Raw genomic sequence first — 12,591 nt, forward strand, 5'->3', positions numbered from 1 at the left:
TCTGGACCACAGAAAGAAATTTAAAAGCTCAGGAAAAGATGAGCAGTAGTAATGATATGAATGTTACTGCTGACTGGTATTGTCAAAATTTGAATAGAAGCAAATCCCTAGTTACCATTATGGACCCATCTTCAATGATAACTTCCAAAGTCACGTGTTTGTGAGAAGTAAACCAAACATGGGAAATACAGAGCAAAGGCAAAAGGACCTTTATTTAATTGTTTACCCAAATTAAACTTTTAAAATACCACTGTGAGAACAGACCTTTTATTGAATATCTCAAGGTAGGTTTCTAATTGCTACATTATGTTGCATGCTGACTACATGAAAATACTTAGCTGCTGAGACAGGGATAGAAATCATATTTTGCAAGCATTAATTAAGCAAGAGAACAGAGTAACTTAAGTGCAGGCTATAGCTAGTAGAGGAGAGTTAGAAATTGACTACACACAAATTAACAATGAACATTAAAATTAACCAAAAGGGACTATTATTTTTTTTTTTTGGCAACAAATGAAAAATAGTAAAAAAAGAGTAAGAGTGAATGAGTGAATCAGAGTTGAAAAAACTTCATGTGGTTTCCATTTTAAAAATTTACTTTTACTTTTTGAATGAAATCTTGCCATTTGTAACAATGTAGATGGAACTGGAATGTATTATGCAAAGTAAAATAAGTCAGTCAGAGAAAGACAAATATATTTCATTCATATGTGGAATTTAAGAAACAAAACAAATGAACATAGGAGAAGGGAAGGAAAAATAAAATAAAAACAGAGAGGGAGGCAAATCATAAGAAGCTTTAACCATAGAGAAAAAACTGAGGGTTGCTAGAGGGGAGGAGGGTGGGGTGATGGGCTAATGGGTGATGGGCATTAAGGAGGGCACTTCTTGGGATGAGCACTGGGTGTTATATGTAAGTAATGAATCACTAAATTCTACCCTGAACCTCCCCCTGCCAAAAAACAAACAAACAAACACCCAGAAAACAAAGCAAACAAAAAAACTATATGAGGCACACAAGAATGAAAAATAACAGTGTTTGAATTATAAATATATTGCTACCCAAACAGAACAAATCCAGAATCCTTCAAAGACTAAGAAACAATACTTTACCCACTTTCCACTCCTGGAAGACACTGTAATCCATATCGATAACTGGTCCTTGTATATGATGCTGACCACCTTTTAGAGTTTAGAAACGGTTTACCTTTCCGTTAACAATTATAATCTGTTACATGAGATCAAGTCAGAAAAAATAACCCCAAGAAAACAAATGCTTACGATAAGAAAAGGTTGGTAATCGCCCCTTGCTTCCTGGAAGAGTCCCCTGCATGTGATGTACTAGAAGTGCAAGACAAAGGAGCTGATAGAAATGTAGCTTTACCACACAGAAAACAAATAGGAAAGTAGAATTTGCCATTTCAAGGCAAGAGATACAGATATAACAGTATCTTGTAGGAAGATGGAAATTGCTCAGAGGCTACAAACCAACCTGTTCTCCTTACAAGGAAGACTTGTCTAACTCCACCAGAGATCCATTTCCCCTTCTTCTGGACAAATGCCACTTTCTGAATATGTTCCTCCTCTTAACAGAATGCACAATCAGAAAATAAAGCAAACTAAAAGTGAACTTAACAAAAGCACAGCCACCTCATGAATGCATGAAAACAAAACCCATGAAAACTTCATGAAGATTAAATGGCTAAGAGACTGCTTCCGATTTTTTTTTTTCCAATGGCAGAAATAAGAAGGAAAAGTTTTGTTATGTTTTAAATGCTTGGGATTTTTAGTAGACAGTCTATAAATATTTTTTATTTTAAAAATTTACTTATAGTTTGTATTGTATTTTTTTTACATTTTTATTTTAATTCCAGTTAGTTAACATACAGTGTTATATTAGTTTCAGGTATACAATATAGTGATTCAACAATTCTATATATTCCTCGGTGCTCATCATAAGTGTACTCTTAATCCTCCCACCCTAATTTTTTTAAAGGCTAAAAGTGTCAACAATTCCAAAGTCAAAAGTATATCTAAAAAAATATATTCAAAGTCTCACTTCTAATTCCTTCTCTCTGCCTAGAAGTAAACATATTATATTTGCTTTAGGTTTATTCTTGAGTTTCTTTTGGAAATTTATAAGAAAACATGCACATTATACATGTATCTCTTCTCCTTCTTATAAGAAAGGTAGCAGTGCTACCTTTTACATGTCTTTTACTATACACCTATACAGCATGTACTACATTTCAAGTGTTTTTTTTTACATTTTTTTTTAAGTTTATTGATTTATTTTGAGAGAGAGAGCGTGCACAGGTAAGGTAGGGGCAGAGAGAGAGAGAAGGAGAATACCAAGAAGGCTCTATGCTGTCAGCACAGAGCCTGATGCAGGGCTCAAACTCACAAACCAGGAGATCAGGAGTAGGACGCTTAGCTGACTGAGCCACCCAGGTGCCCCTCAAGTTTTTTTCTTTTTTTTTAATAATGTATCTTGAAAATCACATATTACCACATAGAGGTCTTCCTCATTCTTTTTTTATTATTATGATAAAAAACACATAACATTAAGTTTATCATCTTAAACGTTTTTTAGTAACAGGAGTGTTAACTTCATTGTGCAAAATTGCTCTGTGACTTTTCATGCTGTTACACTGAAATTCTATACCCATTAAACACTAATTTCTCCTCCGCTCTCTTCAGCCCTTGCCAACCACCTTTCTACTTTGTTTCTATAATTTTGACTACTTTACATATTTCATCTGAATGGACTCATATATTGTTTGCCTCTTTTGGATTGGCTTATTTTGTTCAGCATAAAGTCAAAATTCATCTATGTTTTAGCACATGACAGCATTTCCTTCTTTTTAAAGACTGCCTACCCAACACAATCAATGTGTGTTAAAGAGAGACTGCCTTTTCCCCACTGTAGAGTCTTGGCACTCTTGCCAAAAATCATTTGGTTATATATGAAAAGGTTTATTCCTGGGCTATTTATTTGTTCCATTGGGCTATGTGCCTATCTTTATGCCAGGATCACATAATAGCTGTTGCTTTGTAGTACATTTTAAAATGTGGAAGTGTGATGCCTTCTTTCTCAAGATTGTTTTGTCTAGTCATGGTCCTTTGAGATTCTATACAAATCTTGGGACTATTTTCCAGCAAAAAAATGTCATTGGGATTTTAATAGAGAATCCATTGAATCTGTAGATCATTTTGGGTAGTATACACATTTAAACAATATTAAGTTCTGATCCATAAACAAGAAGTCTTTCCTTTTTCTTATCTTTTTTGATTTCCTTACCAATGTTTTGTAGCTTTCAGTGTACAAGTCTTTTATTTCCTTGGTAAAGTTTATTCCTAAGTACTTTATCCTTTTTGAGGCTATAATAAATGGAATTATTTTCTAAATTTCATTTTTGGCTTGGTCATTGTTAGTATTTAAGAAAAACAACTGAGTTTTCAGTGTAGATTTTGTATTCTGATACTTTGCTAAATTCTTTTATTAGCTCTAACAGCTTTTTGGTGGAATCTTTAGGGTTTTCTACATAGAAGAACAAATCATGTATGAACAGATCATTTTAATTCCTGATTAATTACAGGAATTAAATTAATTAAATTCCTGATTAATTAACTATTAATTAATTAATTAATAATTACAGATTTTCAATCTGTATGCCTTTATTTCTTTTTCTTGTCTGATTCCTCTGGCTAGAATTTTCAGTACTATGGTGAATAGTAGTGGTGAAATTGGGCATGCCTATTTTGTTCTTGAGCTTAGAAGAAAAGTTTTCAGTCTTTCCCCACTGAGTATGATGTTGGTTTTTATATATGGTTTTTATTACTGAGGTAGTTTCCTTCTTTTCTTAGTTTGTTAAATGTTTCCACCACGAAAGGCTGTTGAACTTTATCACATGATTTCTCTGCATTGATTGAGATGATGTCTTTTTTCTTTCACTTTGTCCATTTGATATGTAACATCAATTGATTTTCATGTGTTGAACCATCCTTGCATTCCAAGTGTAAATCCCACCTGCTCATGATGTAAGACACTTTTAAAGTGCTGTTGAATTCATTTTGCCTAATATTTGTTTAGGATTTTTGTGTCAATGTTCATGAGGAATATTGGTCTATAGTTTTCTTTTCCTGTCCTGTTTTTGTCTGGTTTCAGAACCTGGGTAATTCTTGTCTCACAAAATGAGTTTCGGAGTCTCCTCTCCTCTTTAATTCTTTGGAAGAGTTTAAAAAAGAATTGGTTTGAATTCTTCTCTAAATGCTTGGTAGAATTCACCAGTAAATTCATCTGGTTCTGTGCTTTTTCCTGTTGTTGAGAAGTTTTTTATTAGTGCTTCAATTCTTTAATTACTGGTTCCTCACTAGTTATAGGTTTGTTCAGATTTTTTTATTTCTTCATGATTCAGTCTTGGTAGGCTGGACATTTCTAGAAATATATCCATTTCTTACACGTTTTCCAATTTGTTGGCATATATTATTCATAGTAGTTCCTTATATTTCTTTTTTATTTATGTGATATCCATTATAATGTCTCCTCTTTTGTTTCTATTTTAGATATTTGAGTCTTCTTTCTTCTTAGTTAGGGTGTCTAGCTAAGGGTTTGTCAATTTTGTTGATCTTTTCAAAAAAACCAATTCTGGGTTTTGTTGACATTTTCTGTAGTTTTTCTACTCTCTATTTCACTTATCTCTGCTCCAATCTTTATTATTTCCTTCTTTTGCTGACTTTCAGTTTAGATCTTCTTTTTCTAGTTCCTTATGATGTAAGGTTAGGTTGTTGACTTCAGTTTTTTTAAATGTAGGCATTTATCACTACGAAGTTCCCTCTTATTACTGCTTTCACTGTATCCCGTAAGTTTTGACACGTTGTGTTTTTGTTTTCATTTATCCCCTGATATTTTCTAAATTCCTTTGTAATTTCTTCTTTGACTCACTGGTTGTTACAGTATGTTACTTAATTTCCACATAATTTTGGATTTTTGTGTTTTCCTTCTGCTAGTGATTTCCAGTTTTATTCCATTGTGATTAGAGAAATATTTTGTGTAATTTTAATCATCTAAAATTTGTTAGGACTTTTTTTGTTACCTAACATGTAGTCTACCTGGGATATTGTTCGTGTTTGCTTGAGAAGAATGTGCATTCTGCTATTATTGGGTCGAATGGTCTGTATTTGTCTCTTAAGCCCAAATGGTCTACAGTGTTGTTCAAGACTACTCTTTCCTTATTGATCTTCTACTTGATTGCTTTATCTGTAACTGAAAACGAGGTACAATGTCCTTCTTTGCCTTTTGTTGTAGTTTTTGTCTTAGAGTCCCTTTTCTCTGATATAAGTATGGCCACTCTAATCTCTTAAGGTTCCTGTTTGCACTGAGTATCTTTTTCTACCTTTTCACTTTTAGTCTATAAATTTAGATCTACAGTGAATCTCCTGTAAGCAAAACAAAACTGGATCATGTTTTCATTTGTTTTTTTAATACTCATTCAGCCAGTCTATGTCTTTTTTTTTTTTTAATGTTTATTTATTTTTGAGAGGGAGACAGAGCGTGAACAGGGGAGGGGCAGAGAGTGAGGGAGACAGAATCTGAAGCAGGCTCCTGGCTCTGAGCTGTCAGCACATAGCCCAATGCGGGGCTCGAATTCAGAAACCGTGAGATCATGATTAACCGACTGAGCCCCCCAGGCGCCCCCAGTCCATGTCTTTTAATAGCTATGCTTAATCTGTTTACATTTAAAAGTAATTACTTTAAATGTAAGGACTTGTATGAAAGGACTTACAATTGCCATTTGTTCCTTGTTTTCTGTCTTTTAGCTTTTTGTCATTTTTTTCTCTCTTCTTCGTGTTTCACTGATTTTTCTATAGTGACATGTTTTGATTCACTTCGCATTTCCCTCTCTGTATAAATATCCTATAGTTATTTTCTTCGTGGTTTCATGGCATGTGACAAGTTGTTGCTTTCAAGACTCTCACTTTACATGTGACATTTGACAGTATAGTTATGATGTGTCTCAGTGTATATCTCTTTAGATTTACCCCAGTTCTTTTGAGTTTCTTGAATTTGTATATCCATTTCTCTTCTTAATTTTGAGAAACTTTTGGCCATTGTTTCTTCAAATAGATTCCCTGTTCCTTTCTTTCTTTACTTTCTGAGACTCCCATAATTTGTATATTGTTATTCTGGTCCATAAATCTCTCAAGCTCTCTTCATTTTTCATTTTTGGGCTCCCCTGCTTCAGTAACTTTTGAAAGTCCTATGTTCAAGTTCACTGATTCTGTCTTCTGTCTGGTCAAATCTACTACTGAGTCCTGACGGTGAATTTTTCAATTTTGTACTGTTATTCTTTAGTTGCAGAATTTGTTTGGCTCTTCTTCATAGTTTCTATCTCTTTGTTCATACTCTCATTTTGTTCATGCATCATTTTCCTAATTTTGTTTACTTGTCTATCTGTGCTGTTTTTTTTAATTTAATTAGGTATCCTTAAGATGGTAATTTTGAATTCTTTACCTGTCAATTCACATCTCCTTTTTTTTAGATTTGGTTTCAGGAGATCTAATTTGTTCCTTTAAACATATTATAGTTGGCTGTTTCTCTGTAGGTCTTGTTTTTTGTTGTTGGGACTTGGGGATCTGAAGAATCGACCAACTCTTCAGACTTTGTAGTCTGGCTTCATACAAGGACGGCTTTCTCTATTCAGCGTGCTAGAGATTCTGGACACCTCAAAGGTCTTTTCCAGGTATGTGTCCTCTATGTGTTTTTGCAAGTAATCTGTCCTATTTGAAGATGTTTGCTGGCTTCTGCTCAGGAGCTCTCCCTTGTGTGTCTGTAACATTGCCAATGGCTGGCTACACGAAATCACAGTCCAGGGACTCCATCTAGTGTCTGTCTATGGTACTGCAGACTCTAATGCACTGCTGCTGTTCTCAGGGGTGCTCAAATTGTCACCCTGTTTCTGTCCATACATGCATACAAGCAAGAATGACACTCTCAGGCAGCACCCCATGCCCTGCAAAAGCCAGCTGGAAGTATGTTCAACTCCTTTTCCTCTCCAGGGAGAATATGGTAGTTGGGAGTTTTCCTTGCACAATGTGTGAAGGGTCGGGGTAGAGTGGGAATGTGCTAACGAGAGTGGAAAGTATCACCTATTTCCTACCAAGCCTCCATGTAGTTGGCTTCCCACTAGCCTGGGGTGCAGGAACCCTTGAACCAGTTTCAGGATTTCTACAGATGTATTTTGTCAGTTTGTTGTGTTAAATTTCTGTCTCCAAGGAAGAAAGAGAATCTAGCACTTCCTATCCTGCCATCTTGCTGATGTCACTGCCCTCCCCCAACTTATTTTAATCATGCTTGACACTGTCAATGTTCTTTCTGCAGAGATAATACCATTCTCATTTCTATCAGCAATGTTCTGCCTATTTTACCTATAGTCTTGACAAAAGATTATGCAAACTTTGACTATTTATCCACCTGATAGATAAGAGGTGGTGTCTCAAGGTAGTTTTAATTTGCATTTCTTTTTAATGAGTGAGGCCGAACTACTTTTATATGTTTAAAAGTCACTTGTATTTCTTTTCATGTAAATTAAATGAACTTACACTTTTGCCCATTTGTTTATCGGCTATTAGTCTTTTAATTTTTTTTAGGAGCTCTCTCTATGTTAGGGAGGTTAGCCTTTCAAGTTGTAAGTGGCAAATACTTATCAGTTTATTACACCGTCGACTTCACTTTTGTTTTGTTTTTGTTTGTTTTTTAAGTCAGAAAACCAGTGTTTTATTTCTAAAGCTCTGCCATATGTCTCCAGAGGATGCCAATGATCACCTGCCACCCTGTGACACCAGGCTGTCCACACAGCCGGCAAACAGAGTCTGGCCATCAGCAGACCAGCCCAGAGAGGCAAACTGGGGTGGCTCTGCCTTGCTGCTGGAACTGATAACGTTCTGCTTCAGTTCATCTACAATGATCTTGTCTTCCAAGTCCCAGATCTTGATGTGGGAGCCCACGGCAGCACAGAGTCAGTATCAGCTAGGACTGAAGCATGGCGCATGAGGATGTCCCCAGCACCTCGCATATAAACGGGGCTTGTCTTCATTGAGGTCCCACAGCATGACTTGGCCATCCTTGCCCCCAGTAGCACAGAGGGATCCACCTGGAGTGCCACAGTGTTCGGGGAGCCAGTGTGGCTGATAGGATTGGTCCTCAGCTTGCAGTTTGCCGGTCCCACACTTGACCGACTTGTCCCAGCCACAGGTGACAATGATGGGATTGCTGCTACTGGGTGAAAAGCACACACAAGACACCCACTCCAAATGGCTTTCATCCTGGACAGTATATTTGTATACACACCGTGTACTCCACAGCTTGATGGTTTTATCTCAGGAGCCAGAGACAATTTGCTGGTTGTCAGAGGGTAAGGCCACACTCAGCACATCCTTGGTATGGCCTACAAATCTGTGTGTGGTGGTACACGTTGTGAGATCCCAAAGACAAAGAACAAACTGAGAGAGCAAACTGGCCACGTGAGGAGACGACCACATCACTAACAAAGTTGGAATGACCCTGAAGAGCATGCTGTGGAATGCCCTCATCCCTGGTCAGCTTCCACACGATAATGGTCTTATCTTGAGAGGCAGCCATAGTTAGTCTCATCCCTGGTCAGCTTCCACATGATGATGGTCTTATCTCGAGAGGCAGGTAGCATCATGTCCAGGAACTGGGGAGTGGTGGCGAACTGGGTCACTCAGCTATTGTGGCCTTTGAGGGTGCCACAAAGTGTCATCTGAACAGTCATGGCAGCAGTGTGTGCAGGTGTCACTGTGTCAGCAAGAATGGAGTTGGACAGCTCAGAAAGACTAGCACCACAGCCACTCCTGCCATGGCCCTGCTGAAGAAAAGAGCTTGACTTCCTTTTGATGCTTTCTTTTCCATGTCGAAGTTCTTTTTCGTGTAACTTAATTCATCAATCTTTTTTCCTACTGATTCTAGTTTTGAGCCATAGTTATTCCCCTAATATTCTCACACTATAAAATAATTCAGACATACTTTCTCCTAGTATTAGCATGGTTTCATGTTTTGAGAGCTCTAATCAATTTGGAATTCATTCAAGTATATATAGCATGAACTACAGTTCCAAATTTCTTTCTCCAAAGGACTGTCTACTTATTAGAGAGCCCATCTTCCCCCCACTGATTTGAAAGGCCACTTTTATCCTTACTAAATTTATATTTGCACATAAATCTATTTCTGGATTTTCTCATCTGCTCCATTAGTTTGCTTCTTCAGGCACCTCACTATTTTAATTATAAAGGCTTTACATTTTTTTTTTCCCCCAGGGTTTTCTTGGCCATTCCTCCTGTTTATTTTTCCTTGTAAACTTCAAGATCAACTTTTACTACCACCCTCCAGAAAAAAAATCTGTTGGTATTTTTATCAGAATAGTTTCAAGTATATAAATAAACATAAGAGTTGACCTGTTTATGATGGTGATTCTTCAAAAACAAGAGGCTCCCTGTTCAAACCCATTTGAGTTTTTTAAAAGTAAACTTTTCCTCACACAAGTTTTACACATTTTATCTACAGACTGGATTTTGCTTATGTATAAAGGGTATTAATTTTGGACATCAATTTTTTATCTGTGACCTTACTAAATTATATTTGTCACAGTTTTTTCATTATTTTCATGAGCTTTACAGAAATAAAATCATAGATTTTACATAAAAGAATAATCCCTTCTCTCAAATTTTTAAGTCTCAAATACTCTCTTATCTAAAGTTATTAGCTAATGATCACTAATACATTACTACACGTCCTCTGCTCTTTCTCATATTTCTAAGACTGTCTGCCACCCTTTCTTAACTAAAATTCCAAATCTGAAATACCAAAAACACACAAAATAATTTGAGGGACTATTTCTGAATTCCCCCAAGGATAGTAACATAAGTAATACTTTTCTAGATATATAGGTGACAAGTTAATACTTACAAACAAATGAATGCCTTAGGGGATTCTTTCCCAGAATGCTGGTTGAAAAAGGCTGTTAGACTAATTAGTATTTATAAATGCTCTCACTATGGTTTTATATATGATTAAAAAATACAATTATTATATAATAATGTTCCCATTTGTTCAATTTTACAATACAGATACATACGCAAACAAGTTAAAATCTTAAGAAACTACTTACTTCCCCCAAGAAGTACAGTTCATAAATTATAACTGTTTGATAGCCCAGCCACAAAGGAAATTATTAGGCAACACCCAAAACCATTTTTGAAAAAAAATCTTCATGATTTTTCATATATAGGAGTATTTTAAGATATGGTAGCTTCTAATATGTTAAAAAAAATGCTACTTTTTACTTAATATAGTTCACAAATAATTGTCTATTTAACCACAGAATCCACAAGATTTATCAAAATCAGTATCTACTCCAAATCCTGTATTAATAATGATGATCTTCTATGATTTAGAATTTCAAGTTTATAATTTTGTTTTCATTAATGCATATTCTTTTTCATTTTATATCACTATTTATGGCCATAATTGTCATTTCTAAAGTCGAGTTTGCCTCTACAATTTGGGGGACTTTTTTCTTCAAATTGTAAGAAACAAATATATTACTTGAAAAACTTTTACACCTAACAAAAAGATAATTTCTTTTGTTTAAGTTTTGCTGTATATTTACATATGATCATGGTAAAAAGGTACAAAGCACTACAAGGTGGTAACTCTGAGCTGCAGAAAATGGATTAAAAAAAAAAAAAAAAAAATTCCAGCACAGCTTCAAAAAATACCACACCAGAAACAAAGATTATTTCTGCATCCTGTTTATGTATATTTTCCCATCATGCATAAGTACCTCTTTTATTTAAGTGAATTAAAAATCAAGCTACAGATCTACGTAAAGGGCATCACTTTTACATAAATCACAGTATGATTCAAAGCTATAACTAAGTGGTCAGATTTCTGACGCTAAGTATGAATCCACTTTCATTCCAACTGAACTACTGAGAAAAAGGGAGAAAAACGACTCTGAAATCTGTTATAAGAAATGTATTTCAGAAGATAAAAAATTACACTCTCACTATTATACTCAATCTCCTACTTTTCATTGGGAAACAAAATTCATCACAGCACAACTCAGTTTCACTGAGCAATTTATAGCACCTTTTGCCTGTGTTAGAAAATGCTGAGAGAAAAACTGTCTTTTTCTAAGAAATCACTGTCACTGTGAAAGTGAAAACGGAACACCAGGCAGCTTATAAGAGAGAGATGTCTATTTCCACAACATGTTCTCAATCAAGGAATATTTAGTTCCAGAAAACATATGGAGCCCTATTATTTCTTTTGCTCTTGGTGAATTGCAAATATATATAAGAATGAAGGGTAAGGAAAATTACTTCTCTATACTCTATTTTGTTGAGTCTATAAGAATTTTCATATATTTCCAAAATCAGCTTTGGATAACTAAGCAAACTTTTAGCCAATTTGAAAAACATCTCAAGAATGTTCTACTTACAACTATTTCATTATCATATGAACTTAAAAGTAAATTAAGTTTGTTTTTTTTTTTAGTTTATTTATTTATTTTGAGAGAGAGAGAGTAAGTGATATGGGGAGGGGCAGAGACAGAGGGAGAGAGCCCAAGCAGGCTCCACACCATCAGTACGGAGCCCAACACAGGGCTTGAACTCATGAACCATGAGATCATGACCTGAACAGAAATCGAGAGTCGGACGCTGAACTGAGCCATCCAGGTGCTCCAAGTTTGCTTTCTTAACATAAAAATAGACAACTGGAATGTCTTTATTTTGTCGTTTGGAGCGACTTTTTTTTAATTGCCCTGCATTTTAAAAAGTTAGGTTTTAAGGTAAAGTCAGAAATATTAGCTTGCCTTAGAGACATTAGGAAAGAAGCACAATTTTAAAATTGCACCACCACCCCCCCAAAATCAAGTAAAAAATAAAATTGTACCACTTCCCCACACACACGTGTGTGTGTACTCTAATTAATTTTCCCCTGATACATGTAAAAAGAAATATACACCTTAGATATAGACTCTTCATAATAATGAATCATTCTATGTGTTGCCCTGTACCTTGTTTTATTTATTACCATTGAATTAAGGCCTTGCTACCTAATAAATCATTACATCTTTCATCTAGAACCTTTGAATGCTCTAATACTGTGACCAAGCTTAACAATCAGCATATAAAGTAGAAACTCAATGTAAAAAAAAGGTCTAAAAATGACTGTAAAGAAATGCTGTTAACAGTGGTAATGTGACCTCTAGGTGTTGTGATCCTGACTGATTTTTCTTTACATCTTTATATTTTTCATCATTTTCCAAACTTTTTATAATGACTATGTATTGTTGGAAAAAAATTAAAAAAAATTTTTTTAATGTTTATTTTGAAAGAAAGACAGATACACCATGAGCAGGGGAGGAGCAGAGAGACAGGGAGAGAGAGAGAATCCCAAGCAGGCTCTTTGCTCAGCACAGAGCCCAACCCCATGACCCTGGGATCATGACCTGAGTGGATATCAAGAGTCGGATGCTTAACCCACCGAGCCACCCAGGCGCCCCC

The 12,591-nt window shown here is 35.5% G+C and overlaps 2 protein-coding genes and 1 pseudogene across 3 annotated transcripts in view; 1 reads left to right on the top strand and 2 right to left on the bottom strand.

Moving 5' to 3' along the window:
- DPH5 (diphthamide biosynthesis 5) overlaps window positions 1-6,665 on the top strand; it is an 84,182-nt gene extending 77,517 nt beyond the window's left edge. Inside the window, exon 9 of the mRNA XM_060623152.3 lies at window positions 6,606-6,665. Coding sequence (XP_060479135.1) covers window positions 6,606-6,640 — 35 coding nt within the window. The 3' untranslated portion in view covers window positions 6,641-6,665. The remainder of the gene's footprint in view (window positions 1-6,605) is intronic.
- The window catches only part of SLC30A7 (solute carrier family 30 member 7), an 80,559-nt gene that overhangs the window by 25,112 nt on the left and 42,856 nt on the right, over window positions 1-12,591 (bottom strand). The gene's annotated exons all lie outside the window — the stretch shown is intronic.
- On the bottom strand, window positions 7,822-8,873 carry LOC132671831 (small ribosomal subunit protein RACK1-like; annotated as a pseudogene).

Source organism: Panthera onca, chromosome C1 (assembly GCF_046562875.1).
Source record: "Panthera onca isolate mPanOnc1 chromosome C1, mPanOnc1 haplotype 2, whole genome shotgun sequence".
Taxonomy (NCBI): domain Eukaryota; kingdom Metazoa; phylum Chordata; class Mammalia; order Carnivora; family Felidae; genus Panthera; species Panthera onca.